A 17,388-nucleotide genomic window follows, 5' to 3' on the forward strand; every position below is an offset into this window, starting at 1 on the left:
GGCTGAGAAGGGTTTTTTGTTACTCTAGAAGTGTTTTGCGTTACAAATGCTGCCAAAAAACCTTTTTGGCAATCCCATAGAGTGTCTTAAGACTGCAGCGTATGACTCTGGTCCCATGAACTGATGCCTTTGAGCAATTTTATGCATATGAAGAATCATACTGTTGGCTTTAACAGGATGGTGACAGCAGCTAGCAGAACAGGCGTGTAGCAAGGGTGGTGGAAGCAGGTCCAAGGCACGGCTGCTGTGGGGTGAAACGCTGGGGCAGCCAGAGGAGGGGAGGCCAGCAGCTTCCCATACACGTAGCAGGTATAGGACCAGCGTGCCAGGACGCTTTCCTTCCCAGCCCAGAAGGGAATGAGCAGAGGGGGACGGGGCGTCGCAGAGCACCTGCCTTATCTGGCCCCAGCCGGCCGAGTTTGCCAGGAGGCTGTTGTCCTTGGATACAGCATGGCACTGAAGATATCTGGTGGCTTCTCCCCACCACCCTCCTGTTCTGCTTCTGCGGGGTGGAGGCAGCGCTTGGCCTCTGTGCTTGTGTGTGCTGCCAGGAGCCAGGCCGCTCAGTGCTAAGCAGAGGAGCTGCCTTGTGACATCAAGCTCAAGAGCACCAAAACTTTCTGGTTTCCTCAGCTTATTATTCTAGTTCAGTGTCTGTTTGAAGTGTGGTGAGACCTGGACTCAGAGTCTAGAGAATGTGGAGATGGAGCAGAACCTCTTGTGTTCTTCTGTTGCCCCGTCGTGCTGATGGAGGGCAAGATTTACTTCTTGCCTTTGCCTTTCCCTTGCAGTAATACTGCTTCTTCCAACTGTAAACATATTAATCACAAGTTAAAACTTTCAGCTGAAGAGTAAGTGAAAAAATCCAAACTATCTGTCAGTCAAAAATAAAAGCATAAATGATATTTGATATAAAAACCACAGAGAAATTTTAAGATGCAGTAATTAACACACACTTTGTCTCTTGCAAGTGTAAGCATCATGGAGGACCTGCTGCCCTAGTATAATGGTAGGGCTACTGAAGAGTATCAGACCATGCCAAATACTCATTTTAGCGTAAGTTATATGCGTATCAGAAGTTGTGTTGGTACATGACTGCCATGTGATTGTCCCATGTAGACAAACCCTGCCCTGTCTTGTCATCTTTATGGTTAACGTTCTTTTAACTATGGTATTAAAAAGATGATGCCATGTTATTTTGTATAGAAGCATTGATGCAAACACCTCGTCTAGGTGGAGGGGAATTATCATTCTCAGTTATGAAATACCCACTGTATGAGACAATATCAGTCATTATTCTAAACACTGAAGATTCCTCTTTTTCCCATCCAGTGTTATCATTGCTGGGTGTTTCTTAGAACTTTAATCCATGTAACAGGATCTTCGGTACACTTGGGTATTTCCTTTTCTGTTCTGAGTGTCAGCTAATGGGAACTCTATTCGGGATGCCAATTAAACTGCTCAGCATGCAAAATAGGTTTCAAGTTGTGTGAGGACAATGAATGCAAACACAGAACTGAGACATGAGGTGGGTTGGTTGAGATTTGTTTTTAACATCTACTCCGAAATACTTTAAATAGAACCTTTCTCCACTTGTGTCACAGTGCTTCTTGCTGTGAATTTGTTCCTGAACAGATGGGTTTGCAACCTGTTTGTAAGCATGTGTGCAACATGAGCTCCAGATGTGATTAACAGAATCCCTGAGAAATACATGATGGCATTTGGGTACTTTTTGTGTCATCATGAATGTTAGCATATAAAACCATTAGTTTGGCTTCTTTTTTAGTGGTAGTGTGTGTGCTGTGTTTTGGTTTTTTGTTTTTTTCTTTCATCCTGGTTTTCTCTATTAATAATAGGAAAATAAGAAGTTGTATATTTTTTGTGTTTTTCTTTTTTTAAATTACTTCTGTTTACTTCTGTATTAAATCTGTAGTTTTATGCCATACAGAATGGTGCAATGATGCAGAGAGCCTTGATATTTAAATGTTAATTTTCAAAAGAACTTTTTAAATAAAAGCAAAAGCTAATGCAGACAGATGCTCTAAATCTTTGTCCCCTCCCTCTCTAAGATATCCCTTTTAGTGGTCATTCAAATAAAGAACTGAATTTTTTACTTACTTTGATCATTGACTTCCTGACCCTGGTTGCTTTTGGATCCCCCTGACCTTGCTGATCAGCAAAGTCAGCCAGGTGACTTCGCTTACCAAGTTGAGTCAACTTATTCAGAATTAAGGTCTTCTTTATGAAGAAAGCAATGATCTCTTCCCTACTGCCACTGGAGAAGCAAAGTCACTGTTCTGTTGCTTTTTGCAATTGGTGGAAGTTTCCTGTCTCCCAGCCCTCACAGTTCAAACCCTTATGAAAATTTCCCATCATCAAAGCGCCTTTTCTGGATAAGTGCGAAGAAGCTGCCACAACCACTTCAGTGCTGCATGGCCTGTGTCTGGCTTGGCTTTCTGGCTTCCTGTTTTTGCTGATCTCAGCCTAATGTTACAGGGAACAAATGAGGCTGTAGCTTGACAAGCCCCTCAGGCTGGGCAAAGTGCCTTAGAACCAACACTGCTGCTTGGAGGAGCAGCCTCGTCTCTTCTTTTGGCCTTCTCCTTTGTGTTGAGACAGATGTTAGTGCAGCCAAGCGGGATCTAATGGGGGAGTGATCTGATTTTGCAAAATTAATTTGTGTATAGAAACTTTTGCTGGGTTATCTTTAACGTAGATAACTTCACAAATCTGGTCCTTGTGGGGCTGCAACAAGCGCTTGTATGTGAGGATGGGGACAACTGTTGGAGACAGGATCAGTGGTGAGCGGAGAGGCGCCTTTTTTGCTGATGAAAGTGGCTTAAAACACTTCTTTGAGCTACAAACTTTGATCTACAAGGTTTGAGCTGAGTCTCCTTTACCTCGATAGTACCATGTTCCTCCTGAATTTTAGGGGTTTGCTGTACTTTTTGCCCCTTTACCGATGCACTCACCGTGCTTTATCTTGGACAGGGGCCAGTTTGGGATGTTCGAAAATGAAAAACAACCTACCACCAACCAAACAAAAAAACCCAAGCGAGTGAATGCAGGGATCCCTCATGAGTATGCCCACAGGTGTATGGGCTTCTCACAGTTTGTGGTGTAGGTATCTGCTGAGAAAAAGAAAAACAAACAAAACCAAAACAAAATAAACTCAAACCAAAACCAACCAAACAAAAAAGGCTGTATTCCTGCTACTGTGTTCTCTTGTCGAGGGTTAAGATTGCGGGGTGACAATAAAACCCTGGCAGATGTATTGTTAACCCCCCTCTTCCCCCCCCCACTTCCCCCTTTTGCCCCTCCCTCTCCCCCCTTCCACTCAGGACAGGCGATCGGGAGAGAAAAAGAAGGACAGAGAGAAGAGAGTTGAAAAAATTAAAGATGTTTTACTAATGCTACTAATAAGAATAGAGAAAATAATACAAAATATACAAAACCAATCTTGAAAGTCTCAGCAACTGCAGAGCCAGCACCCAAAGTCCTGGATTAGACTCCACAGGCAAGCAGAGCTGGATTCAGTCTCTCACTAGGCCTCAGTTCGCAGGGACGACTAGCAAGGTCCTCTCCTAATGTCGGCCATAGGGAAAAAAGGGACGAGATCCTCATGATCTCCCATTTTATATGAAGTATTCACGTGAATGGAATGTTATACACAGTTGGTCAGTTGTTCCTCGTCGCCCCTCTCACGAGATGTCCATCCGCGCTTATCAATAAGTTTGCATTCCATTGCTAGGTTTTACCAAAACATGTGTCTGGTTCTCCAGGAAAATGCAGTTAATATGAAGGCTTTAGCTGACAGGCAAAATTCACTGAAAGAGAAACTTGTTTTTAACAAAACCAGGACATCTCTGTAGCCATTCACAGGCCTGCCATCATGAATTTTACTAGTTGCTTTTTGTACCTGTTTACATTTTCAGCAAACACAGCATGCCTAAGCTATTTATATGCTTTTCACTGTATCTGAAAGTATTTATTGAAAGAATTTAATGTGGTACCCTTGGTACTTCTCATATAAGAAATACTAAAATACCATTACCTTATTTTTTTTCCTGGAGGTGGATTGAGCTACCTTATCACAGTATGATGTATGTCACATTTCCTGTGTATTTTGCTTTAAGTGGCCATTGATTTTTCATGTACCGTTTTATCGCTTCATTATGAATGTTTATTGCTGTTTGAGTCACTGAGTGCTAAATTTCCTTCTGACCTTTTCAGGCAGTTTAATCAATGCTCAAACTGGCACTGTATTGTAAGGAAGGTTTGGTATGTACCTGATGGGAGACAGTGGGTGTGCAGCCACAACTGTATGGAGCAGCACATGTTCCCCACAGCTCTCTGTGTAACCCTGTCTCGTCTCTTCTTTTGTGCTGTACTCAATTCTTGACCTTTGTTTCCGTATGTTAATAAATTACTAATTTAAAAGGGCTTTCCTTATTGTTTCACAAAAGTTGAACTTCTTGAAGAGTGTTCATTTGAGGCAGGGAGGGAGGGGTTTGTCAGGGTTTCAAGTGGAACTTGAGATGTGCTTCACCCAGCCCGATTACCATGTGCTTGTTGTCCTCATCAAGTGATCTTAACAGTTTCAATGCGGCATGACTCTCCTGTGCAGAAACTCTTCAGCTTCCCTGCAATATCCCCTTTGCCCTGCAACTGCAGTTCCCTTTTTCTTACAGTTTCAGCCAGCTGGGAGCTGGCATGGGGCCTGGGAGCCCAGCATCAGCTGGAGGTGACCGGGCAAGGCTGTTCCTCCCTGGCCAGGGCTTCAGTGAGAGGACAGTGTTGCTGAGCCACTTTGGGAAGAATTCATTGCATGTGTAGGAGTGGTTTGGGGTGATTAATGAAGACCACAGTAGGAGAAAGTATCTGGCATCATCAGCAAAGCAGAAGAGGAGCAGGAGGATGGGAGTGTGGTAAGAGTTGGTATTTGCGACAAGACAGATCTGTGGTGAGGGTTTAATTGAACAAGCCTGTTAAATGAACTTCAGGCAGAGTTAAAGGAGCCATCCAAAGGGAGGGATTTCTTCATTTTGCCTTCTGCCTAAAGCTGTTCCTTGAGAGCCTGCAGTAACAGAGATTGTAAGAGAAGGGTTTAGATAGATGTCTAAATCAAACAAAACAGTTTTCCAAAATCCTTTCCCTGTGGAAAAGATTTTATTAAATTGTTGTCATGGTAACAGGGTGCCAAATACATCATAAGCATCATACAGAAAAGGTGGTAATACTTTTTGCCTTTGAAAACAGAAAGTTTATTAATTTGTGGGGAACATTGTATTCTTAAATTTAAGAAAATAACTTTCTCGCAGCTTAAAACTCTCAAGTTTTACTCTAGAAAATGGTGATTATTTTTTTCCCTCTAAAATAAACATTGGGAGCTTAAGTGAGAGATTTAAAATTCCCTGATATCAGCCAGAAGACCGGGGGGAAAATAAACATATTTTCATTTAATTTAAGAACCTTTTTCTATCAGAAGTTTCAAAGTCTTTAAAATTCCAGAACAGCTTTACTACAAATCCTTTCCTCCACATTACAGATGGTGAAACAGAGGTAGAGTGACTTGTTTTTCTAAGCTAATGGCAGTATCAGGAAGAAAATGGACATACATTGATTGTTAGTACAGCACTTTACTCTTTGGAGCGTGCCAACTTTCTTCAGCATTGCTGATGACTGACCATGTGTGAAACCTGGTGCTGGTGTTTGTTGTTGTAGTAATGGGAGTTCCAGTAAAAGTGGAGCATTTTAGCTCTGACCTGTGCTACTACAATCAGAGCTTTCTGTCGATGCTCTTTGTTATTAGGAATGACCAGAATACAGACACTTTACGATGTCTGCAACCACTATAACTATTGATAACTATTTCAGTTACCTTTTTTCATGGCTTTTTTTCGTTTCGCAGTGGCTTGTTTAAATCTCTTGTAAAAGAAAAAAAAAAAAAAAGTGTTCCATACCCTATTTTTGCCTTAATAGTTTGTTTTAATAGGAAACATACAGCATTGTGACTTGCTCATTTCCATAACAGGATGCATACCAGCTTGAAGTGGCTGGTGTCTCACGGAGTGTGTTTTCTCGTGGAGTGGATGATGTTTAATTTTAGGAAGAATTCTCACCGAGGATGAACGCTTTTATATTCCTTTCTGTAATGAACTGAACGTGTCCGCACTGTGGAAGTCAGGAGTTAAGTGTTACGACCTGGCAAGCAGTCCGACTTCCTCTGGCTCTGCAAACAGTAATGATTTATTTTGCCCGAGATTGCTTATTTTGTCAGGTTACATCAGATGTGATGGGAGCACAGCCATGCCCGGAGCTGGCCAAGCCGCTCTGGCACTGAGCTGGGAGATGGATGATCTGTGCGGGTGGGAATAGAGTAACTGACTGGGAACAGACCACTGGGAGCCTAATGGGGATTTTTACTGTAAGGTTTCTGTATGTAGGTCTTTCTAATGACATTGATTTGATGTTTTTAGCCATTCTGGATGAGTGGAGAAAGGCATGTAGGGTTCAAAGAAATTAGTACATGTTGAGTGAGATTAAAATTAACATGAAAATGGTTCATCCTGAAAGAAATAATCCAGGTGTATGTAATTTTGTACACACTGTAAATTAATGGGAATCTTGATGGGAGCAAAACAGTTAAGGATGTTTGAAGTGTTTTAAAGTTATTTTTTACAAGTTCTGTTAATCTTACTGCATATATGCATAAATGGATTAAAAAAATGTTTGTAGAACACAATCTGTTTGTGCTGTGCAGGATGTTAAGCAGATTGTATGCCAGGTATCAAGGGACATTTTAGAGGATGCACATTGTGGAAAATTTCCCAAAAGGAAAACTGTGTCAGCTTCAAGATAAAATGAAGATTCTTCTCCCTTCCCTCTTCTTTTTTTTATATATTTTTTGGAGGGCCACTTTGTTAGATGCTTTTGTTTGTAAAGTAAGGCTTGTCCATGCTGTATGATTTTGTTAATCTAATACATCATAAAAATCATGCCTACACTATGGGCCTAGTGCTCTTCATCTGTGATTAATTACTTTATATTAAATTATGTCCTGTTCAATTGTTTGTTAAGCATTTCTGTTGAATAAGTGTTAACCAAAACCAAATGGAATTTCTAGAAAAGAACTGTTGTCAGATTTCTGTTTCTTTTTTGTCTCGGTGTTAGGGTTGCACAGCTTTACTGGTTGGTTGTTGTTTTGTAGTGAAAGTTGTGCAGATAACGTTACCGCTCCATTTTCTGCTCAGTTTTCTTTTTACACTAACCACCTACCTTGTTAGTGTAATCGGAAACTCAGGCTGTTTTATTCTAAAAATGCAGTTTTACTTCCCTTTTATAGTCAGCCAAATAGACTTGGGTATAGAAGATGAAGTAGTCTATTTCTTGAAGTCTTTCCTAGCTCTTTTCCTGTAAGTCGGTGCCCAAGCTTTTAAGCAGTCTGTTGAAAATTAATTTAAGTGAGTACTGCTGACCTTGTATTTTTACCTGCCTACTCTGAAATTACGTCTGTGTCAGATCATTAGTCTTTATTAAATGGTATGAGAATGGTTGTCATGTTGCAGAAAGTTTCTGCTCCCTGTTTCCTCTCCAGGGTAGATGCCTGAAAGATCTCTGCAGCCAGCTCGCAGTCCCCATTAAGAACCAGTTCCTCTGATTCTGATGGGATTCAGTGGAAAAGCCCCCATGCACAGATTGTGCACAGTAACAGACTGGAAACTGTACTTGGACAGACATAGAAAATGGCTTATCAGTTGTTGTTCAGAAAACAGTTTGAGGAGCTGTAAAAGGATGCCTCTGTATAAATTCAGAAGAAATGTTTTGCCTGTCAGAACCAATTAGCTTGAAAAACATTATCTGGCATCTAAATGAAATTACAGATGCGTAAGACTCTTTCCTCAGAAACTGGAGTGGTTTTGCAAATAAATTGTTTGCTTATCCTGCCTTCCCCTTTTCTCTCTCCCTGTTCCTTCCCCCAACAACTTTCCTAATGAAACCCAACATATCCATTGACTCTGATACTCAAAAACAAACATCTTCTGCAGTAACACCTTATCCATTTTCTGGAGAAGAAGCATATTGTTTTGTCTGAAAGGCTGATTTAATTGCAAAACCTGACACTTGTCAAACTGAGTGGTTTCATTTATTTATTTATTTGGCCTTCAGCTCCCTTTTGCTCTCATAACAGTTAGGACAAGACTGAATGTTGGTTTTGTTCAGAGAAATGCCCTTTAAAACACAACAAGACCACTAGAAATCTTCCAAAGAAGTTGAAGAAGGAAATAAATTGACAAATGGTGTTCTTAAATCCATCTTCCATGGCAGCTCTTGCCGCAGAGGGTGGGAAGTATGTGAGAGCTGTGAGAAGAGCGAATGAGACCTTCAGCCTCCAGCTTCTTCATGAGATGATGAGTCGGGAGATGAGGGGTTTGAAATCGGAGCGGGACCGGGCCTGGCAGCTGGTGTGGGTGCCCAGTCTGCCTTGCTGGGATGCGCAGGTCTGTGTGAGGGAAGGGCAAACGGAGGCTGAAGAGGGTCCCTCAAGGGGCTGGAGTTTTGTTTCAGATACAGTAAACGCTCTGGGTCTGCTCTTTGCTCTCTGCAGCACTGTACCAGCACATGTTAATAATGAATTGCCTTGTTTGTATACAGGATTTTGTATTTGCTTCACTAAGAGAGTGCATGTAATGTCAAAAAGCATAGTAAATTTGAGGCTGCTGTCAGGGTTTTAAGTGCTGTTGAAGGCTTGTTTTGGTTCTTTGGGATATTATAGTTGGGTGAAATGGAGGGTTTTGGGTAATTTTGGCCAGGCTTTAGAGACGTCTTAAAGCAACATCTTCCAAGCAGAGATCATAGCCCTAGGCAGGGTTGCAGTAACTCCAGGTCCTTGTGATGAAAGTCATACTCGGTCCTTATCTGGTATTTTTTCTGGTGTAAAAGTTGTCGCTTTGACAGTTGATGATCATTGCCTTGAAATGGAGCTGTGGGCAGGAGGAGTAGCCTCGGCACTACCTGAAAATCTGATGTCTGCCATGAGGATGGGGTGGAAATTATGGCATGCCCAGATTCTTGGATTGCTCTCACCTGAAAAGTGCCTGTGGTGCTGCCCATCCAGAGCAGCAGCTGTGGGCCGTGGAAGCTCTAGCTTGTGTGATGAGCTCTTGATGGACTGTGGGATGTGGGAATCGGGCAAGATTAAACATTACAAGGAAAAGCATCAGTCAGTGATGTTGTGGTCAGTCAGTTCAAACGGTTGCTTCTGCTTTCCTCTTCGCTATCACAGTTCTGTTTTAGCTCTTTATTCTTAAAGTTACCTAAGGCAACTTTGAAAATTGAGTTCAAATGAGTATGTTTTAAGGAAAGTGCTGATGGAAGCTGTTAGTGTAGTCACAAGGACTGTTAACCTCTAGAGAAGTTTTTTTTCTCTCTTTTTTTTTTTGGTTGTGTGTGTGTTTTGGTTTGGTTTTTTACCTTTCCACAAAATAGTTCTGTTTCCATTAGCAGATTTTTTTGTTGTTGTTTTGTGATACTGCATATATGCCATGGAAAGCTTATTTAACAGAGTTTGTGATCAAAACAAACAGACTAGGAATCTGAGATTGAGTGGAAGGCACTGATGCAGCGTGAGTAGGGCTGAGGCTGCCAGCGGGTGCTTGCCAGTTCTTGTCTACTGAAGCAGATGATTTGGGTGCCCTGTGATACATACACGTGCAGGAAGGTTATTAAGTCACTACAGTAAAACGTCAGGGCCGTCTCTGATTTACAAGCCTGGAATCAAGTACAACAGTGAGGTAAGGATTTCATTGCGTTTCAGTGTAAAGGGCTGCTTTGCAAAGATTTCTGCTAGGGCTAAATATAGACGTTGTGTATGCAATGTGACTGTAATGTTTTGTGGTTGCTACAGCAGCCTTTGATCAAGGCTGTGGCTTATTAGTCAAAAATAAGCTTCCTTTCCATACTCAAATTTTCATTAGTCTAAACAAAACACTTCATTTGTTATATAGATGTATTCACTTTTATCTTTTGGAAATCCCTGTAGATTGTTTTAATATGTAGTCAGGACCTGATCCGTGAAGTTTCACACACACTAAATCTCTTTTGCTGTGCAGAGCATGAACTGCTACTGCCTGTCTTAAAATCAGTGGGTTTGAATGAATGGAGAACCACAGAAATAGGAGCCGTCGTCACTGAGTTGGCTGCAGAATGTGGATCTCCTGCTGCTGTACTTTTGGGGGGCATTTAAGAAAAATGTATACATATGTGTGTGATAGATACACATTTTGCAAGACAACCTTTTGAGATGTTTCGCTAGAAATTGTTGGTTATGTGGTCTGAGAAACTGAGCCTTCTCAGAGGTCTCAAGCTAGATATTCTGAACTTGGGAACTTGTTTTAATATTTTATTTAAAAACAAACAAACAAAACAATGTGTGTAGCCTGAAATGTCTTACTATAATTCTAAAATGCTCTGTGCATTTATGTTGTACCCTGAAAAAATACATTGATAGAATATAAATATAGAAGGTGGAAGGAAGAATCTCTGAAATTCCCACATTACATTAATAAGTTAATACATTAGGTTTTCCCTTACATAAGCTGCTGCTGTGAGATCATGTAACCTTTTCCCGTTTGTGGTGACTCATTGATTGTCTGTATTTTCTGTGCATTATTCTTCCTCTGCACATAACAGTTTTTATCATTAACAAGATTAATTTACTACTCTCTCCTTTAGGTATGTTGTAACTAAGAAGTTAATGTACTAGAGAGAAGGTTCATTAGATAGATTAGTTTTTCATTTTGTGTGTTACGTGTCAGTGATTCTTAACTGAGGAAGGACTATTTTAGTGACACTGACTCAGCCCATAAAGGCAGCCTTTGCTCTCACTAAGCAAAGTCAGAGCTAAAGATGGTGATTTAGCAGAAAATCCCGTGTTAGAATTCCTGAAGCATCTTTCTCACTTGAACTGTGCTTTAAGGAGTCTTCTCAACAGAAAATACTCTTGTTGCTATAGTGATAAGTTGGCAGATTTATAGGCAGCTTGTTAAGATTTCTCCCAGGCGAGCTGCAGCAGCTGGAAAACGTTCTTTCACAAGCAGTTTGCGGCCACATCGGTCGCGCTGCGGAAGGAGCTGCTGGGTGACACTTGGAGCACCAGGTGGTGTGGGTTGGGCAAGAACAGATGTGGAGTAGCGTGGGTGGCTGCTGGGGGATAACCTTGAACAAAATGGAAATAAATAACAAGTTTATATCAAAACAAGTAGCTTTATACAGTAAGAGCAGATGACTGTGAAATTGTTATGGTAGCTGTTGCATTATAATACATTACGATCAGAGGGTTTTGTTTTATCCTAAGCTTCATCTTGAGCACGTGATTCAGTATCTTGTTTTCCTATGTTTAGATGTATAGTGGTTTTAAAGCAAAACAACTTTTTCATGTTTTTTGTTTCTTTTTCCCCATTCGTCCTCCCCTGTAAACAACAATAAAAACTTTATTACCTTTTTTATTATTCTTGAGAAGATTTTCTTGAGATGATTAAGAGTATTCTGTAGGATAATCTTAGTTACCAAATGACTGATGCAAATGTATGGTTTTGACTGAGTTATAAGGAATTCTGATATTAAATTAATTGTAACACAATCAAGTTAGCAAGTGAGTTAACTGATGTGTGGAGGTTGGCTACATCTTAATGTTGTGGGTTGTTTTCCTTTATGCATAGTTTGAAAAAGAAAAGGCAAGCCAAACAAAACACCGAGACTGTCTCTGCCAATTCCCCTGGATCTCCTGTTTCCAAAACACCTTCTGAGAAAGATGACGAAAGTAAAGTTATTTTGGAGCAAATCAGTTCCTCTGAAGACAACTGTAAAATTGCTGGGGAAAAGGAAACCGCTCCAGACAAAGAAAAGAAAAAGAAAAAATACAATCAACTGAAAGACATCAGACGCACAGAACTTAAAAGATACTACAGTACTGGTGAGTTATGTTAATGCTATAGTATTTTGAAATACGTTTATTTTGATAGCTTGTTAATGTACTTTTCTCATTCTGTAGGCCTTGCTTAAAAGGATAGCTGACTTTGGATGTCCTTCCCGTATAAACAAACAAAATTACATAGTTCGGCATATCATCTGCTTCTAACTTTGCAGTTCTTAAAATATAGTTATTTCTTGTTTCTCTGTTCTGAAACTCAGTGTTGTTATAGTCAACAGTTTATTATTGCTCTTTTTGTTTTTTAAGATTTGTCTTCAGTGTTTATTGCATTGGGGTTCAGTTTTTTGGTGGGGTTATTTGTTTCATAAATTGATGTATACTGTTTAAGACTTCAGTCTTCATTTATATTCATTTTGTCTGCTGAAGTGTGAACAAGTAAGTAAATTAACTACATATTTTTAAACAAGATGTCAAAGGACCTGGGTGTTGGAAAGATTGTTTCCCCTACACCCCTCAACTGCATCAGTACCTCAGTTAATCATAAGTACCTATTTTAGATTTATTCTTGCAAGTAATTCAGAAAAAAATGATTTGTGCTTAAATATATGCAAGATGAGTCATACACACATCTATTTGCGGTCCTAGATTATAATTTCTTGGATTCTCTTAAGTAATTTTAGATTTATAAAATACTTCTCCTTGCGGATTTTTTCTTGATATTTTCTAGAAATGATCTTTTAGATCAAGACAACTGTTAAGGTTTCCTGTGGACTGGCATTGTTGTGGGGGTGGCTTGAGACGCTACCGGCCACCCTGCGGGTGTGCAAAGCCTCTGGGTTCTGCAGAAATACAGGATTTCTGTTGAGAAATACAAGAATTTAGTGTTGCTGTTGAGCTGAGTACAGAGCTGACTGACAAAATCCATAGAGCGAGAAACCCCTTTGTTATTTAAATGCCTGCTTTCAGTTGTTCCTAAATAAAGACTTTTTACCCAGTGGAGCATCAGAATTGTGGAAGTGAAAGTTTGAAGGGAGATGAAAAACAGCTGATTGTGAAATGATTGCAATAGCTCCGCATTCCCTGTGCAACTCTCAAAATGAAGTCATTCCACTGGAATAATTAGTTGCCATAGCTCTAGTCTGGATGTCTTATGCCCGCCTTCATCCCCTGCAGTGGTACTTGGCAGCGGTTCCCTGCTCACCCGTTTGTTACTGCTGCTCTCCCCAAAGCTGCCACCCCTCACCAATATCCTGAGCAGCTTCTGAGAGCTCTCCCAACACCCGTAGGAGCTGGACTTGTTGAAACATTTGGCCTTCACAAACCCGCCGGTGTGGCTGAGCTGAGCTCTGTCAGAAGGTGTGTGTTCCCTGCTGGGGGATGCGTGAGCTGCGGTGAGGCGAAGGTACTGCCAAATCTGCAAAGGCTTTGGTTTTTAATTGTTGATATGCTTTCATATGAAACTGGCTGAAAGGGATTATCCAGGCATATACATCTGTCTTCATTATTTAACATTATAGATGCATATGCCCCATTTTCTTTTTTTTCTTCCGTGTGATTTTTTTTCCCCTCTGAGCCATCCCTTTATTGATGTTTCTGAGGTGCTCTGTCTAAAACAGTCTTATTTATGGTTAACCATTTTTCTAGGTGTGTTTGCATGAGGGCTTGGAGGTTTTGTTTGATGGTTGCTTCTTCCCAATTACCCAGCTTTGACTTAATGCCTAGAACTTTAAAAAAACCTGATACAGGAATTAGTAATTATTTTTCTAAATGCTTTCTGCAGTTTGCCAAAATGCATAGGTTTCCTAGTAAAAAAAAAATGTGTTAGATGTAGCAACAGTCTCGCATATTCTCATCTGTGTTGATGTGATGATGCATGCATATTTTATTTTGTGGCTTAATAGAAGTCTTGTCATAAGCTGCTTTGAGATTGACAGACACGACCTTTCTAGGCTAACAGAATGAAGACCCCTGTCCTCTGAATCATCACCCTTTCATGTTTTGCAGGACTATAAATCCCTCTTTATTTACTATTCTAAGAGAAACAGGGAGAGAACATCACATCTAGCTCTAATTTGTTCCTTGTACACCACATCACTTTGTTAGAAGTTAGTGAATGTGTTTACCTTCATGCATTTGTAAATGTTGACAGTGGCATCCTCACTCTTTCACTTTGAATGTCATGTCTTTTAATAGATTTATGCAAGGGCTGATACTCTGTCAGAAGGATTTTGTTGATTAAGTAAACCCCTCTTCACCAGTGGAAAGACTGTCATGCAGTTTCTGAAGGTTGCAGGGAACTGGAGAAGATGGTGATGCTCCCTGCCACACTTCGTAGAGAACAGAGTGGGCGAAGGTCTCTTCTTACTCTTTGCAGAAGGTGGAAGCACAGCGCTGGGGCGTGGAGCTCCTCACGCAGCATCCAGTGAGCGCTGCGCTGTTGCTGGCAGCCGGTGGGTGGCACGGCCGAGCTGAGCAGGAGGGGCTGCAGCTCCTGCACCCTGTAGAAAGGAACCCTCCAGCATCCCTCTCCCCAGCCAGGATTGTTCCCTACAGCGTATCTGCTAGGACTGTGGTGGCACCGTTACAAATAACATAATGGTAGGGGATATTGATCATTTCTCTTGAGGCACTGCTAAATGGCTGAATAGGTCTCGCTGCCAGAAGGTTTCTGCTGTGTAACCTCATGTTCTCCTTTTCTCTGAGCACTTGGCTCTGTAATTCTGCAATATATTTGTACCATTCAATCTCCAAATCTCTAAGGCGAGGACAGATATAACCCTTGTTTTCTTATCTTAAAACAGCAGAGGCTCTGATACAGCTTGTTTTCTTTTCCTGGAGACCAATGGAAGGAACACTCCTTTTCCTTATTTTTGCCTCATCTCTTGGTTTATGTGGCAACCAGCTTCTTAACTTTGTTGTCTTACCCTTTCTGCTGTTGTTGCTGCAGTAATCTTCTTTCAGACTTGCAAGGATGTGTCTCTTTGGTACAGTGCAGTGATTGCGTAGGCACCCTGGCTGCTACACCCAGTGGCCAGGATGCTCTCCCCTTCATCTTGGGATAACCTGGTTGACCTGCTTCTGCAACTTGACCACTTAGTTCAGACACATTTTCTGTGGGAAGGCTTTTTTTGTTGGAAGATGTTGATATGCTAAGCTTTTTTTTTAAAATGTTTTTTTTTTTTGTCTTTCTAATTTTTTTGCCTTTTTTCACCCATTGTCACAGGTTATAAAAGAATTTCACAAACACAAGGTGAACTGCAGGAACCCAGCACTGGAACTGTACCAGCCTGGAAGCAAGAGTTTATTTGCCCTAAGGCAGGATGCACATCTCTGAGACAGTCTTGTTAGGTGGAGTCCTGTGAGACTAGGAAACCAGGATTCCTCTCAGGAATTGCTAAGATGGATGAATATGGATTATCATTTGTGTTTTGCCACTGAAGATACTGAAACAGGAAGAAAGGTGACCTTTGGAAAGCAGGCAGTGTAACAGTGGTGCAAATTAGGCTTGAGCACAATCCTCTGAATGTTGTCCATGTATTATTCCAGCATGATATAGTGTGTCTTTCTACCAGATGTGCAGAACATTCGCAAATTACACTGATTTTGCTTGAAATCATAGGCAGTCAGCATACGTGAGGAATTGGTCTCCATTGAAAAATGCACGATAAAACAAAGTTTGGTTTACGTGACTTGGCCTACATCACAAAGTTACTTTTATCAGCCACATATAATCCATTTAACTAGCTTATCATTCTGCTCTCTAATCATAAAGCCATTCTTTCTCATTCACTGTATGGTGTTCAATTTCTGCAAAAAAGCTAGTGGGAGGTGAGACCAACAAACCTCCTCTTACTGTAGCTCTGATTTCTGTCTAAAACAAGCAGGAGTCCTAAACACTGTGACAAGAGTCCTGAGATGGAAAAAGGGTATGTGCCCATTTAATGAGACAGTATATTGTACGTTGAACGGAAATTGCCATAATATCTCCCCAGAGTCCAGAGGCAGAGAACTGATGCCTTTTTGACTTGTCCTCCCTGCCATGACTTGGGCAGGGGGCGATGTGAGAGCAGCATTGCACATGTATGGTTACTAATCCTCTGAATGTTCTGGGTAGCTGGCCAAGAACAAACGTTCATAAATGAAACAAAGCAATTTTCATCACCTGGAATGTGGTGAGATTTGCTCTGACTGGCACAGAATCAGCAGAGGCAGCTCCCATGATACCAGCAGTTACTTGCAATGCAGTGAAATTATAATTATATAGCATTTCATTTTAATTAAAAAGGCGGGACACTTACTGAACCCACTTTGCATAATGGTTTCTAATATTAAGGTCATTCACTAAATAGGCTTAATCTGAAGTGGACTTCACAGTATATATTGAGTTGAAAATTGAAACTTCCTTCTGTTAATGAGTCCTGGGTTTGTCTTTTCTACTACCTGGTATGGTTATTCAACTGTAGGATACAGCTAAGGACTTAATTAAGGTGCTAGTCATAAAAAGGTAGGGTGCATTTAAAAAGACAAGGAAATCCATATGAATTCTTGCTGATAATTAGTTAACGAATCAGTCATAATCTCGGGGGCTTGGTTTCGTCAGCCTACTCATAGTAGAATCATTTCAATTGGAAGAGACCCTCGGGATCATCGAGCCCAACCATAATCTTAACTGTAGCACTAAAGCATGTCCCTAAGAATCTCGTCTAAACGCCTTTTAAACACCTCCAAGGATGGTGACTCCACCACGTCCCTGGGCAGCCTGTTCCAATGCCGGAGAGCCCTTTCCTAATATCAAAACAAGTACTTTGTATTCTAAGAACTTGACATGATTTATAACCTGGATGACTCAGTGTTGTGTGAAGTTGCTTAATACAACAGTAAGTGAAACAGGATCTGAATTTTTTGCAAGTTCTGAGACCCTGCTTTGGTTTTCTTGTTTCAGGTAGGCTTCAGACAGCAAAAATGAGAGTAGATGCAAAGAGGGATGAAAAGAGAAATAATTTGTTTCTTCCAAAATCAAGGTCTCAAATAAAATTAAAACAGTGTAGGAGAAAGTTTATTTGTGTAGAATAACAAGAGGTTTGAAATAACTTTCGTATGAGTGTAAACCGCATGTAGTTGGCAGTGGCTGGCTGGGAAGCTTCAGGCAGTTGGTATATTGGCATTGGTTGCTGAAACCATGTGGAAAGAATGGTAGACAAATGGCTGAAAGGCAGATGGTTTCAGATCACTTGTTTTGGAGTAACAACAAATGATCTTGAATCCCAGTGGATCAGTGTTAAGGCCACCAGTTTATATTCAAGCTGAACTGCTAATTGGTGTTTACTAGAAACTGTTGCATACAGAAGGGATGCCTTGTCCGCAGGCAGGAGAATTTGATCTGAGCAGTAAGTACCAGAAATAATGCTGTTCGTGCTTAACTTCTAAAAATTCGGATGGAAACATCATAATGCTGC

General features: G+C 40.8%; 1 protein-coding gene across 5 annotated transcripts in view; it reads left to right on the forward strand.

The window, feature by feature from the left end:
- NCOA7 (nuclear receptor coactivator 7) overlaps positions 1-17,388 on the forward strand; it is an 88,815-nt gene that overhangs the window by 29,132 nt on the left and 42,295 nt on the right. For 3 of the 5 annotated variants that reach the window (XM_080343070.1, XM_080343074.1, XM_080343071.1), the window contains one exon: positions 11,721-11,974. The exons of 1 other annotated variant lie outside the window; for it this stretch is intronic. In XM_080343070.1, coding sequence (XP_080199196.1) covers positions 11,721-11,974 — 254 coding nt within the window. Of the gene's footprint in view, positions 1-11,720; positions 11,975-14,967; positions 15,393-17,388 lie in introns of those variants that run through there. One more of the 5 variants, XM_080343073.1, reaches the window with a different exon arrangement.

This window comes from Nesoenas mayeri, assembly GCF_963082525.1.
Source record: "Nesoenas mayeri genome assembly, chromosome: 3".
In the NCBI taxonomy this organism is placed as follows: domain Eukaryota; kingdom Metazoa; phylum Chordata; class Aves; order Columbiformes; family Columbidae; genus Nesoenas; species Nesoenas mayeri.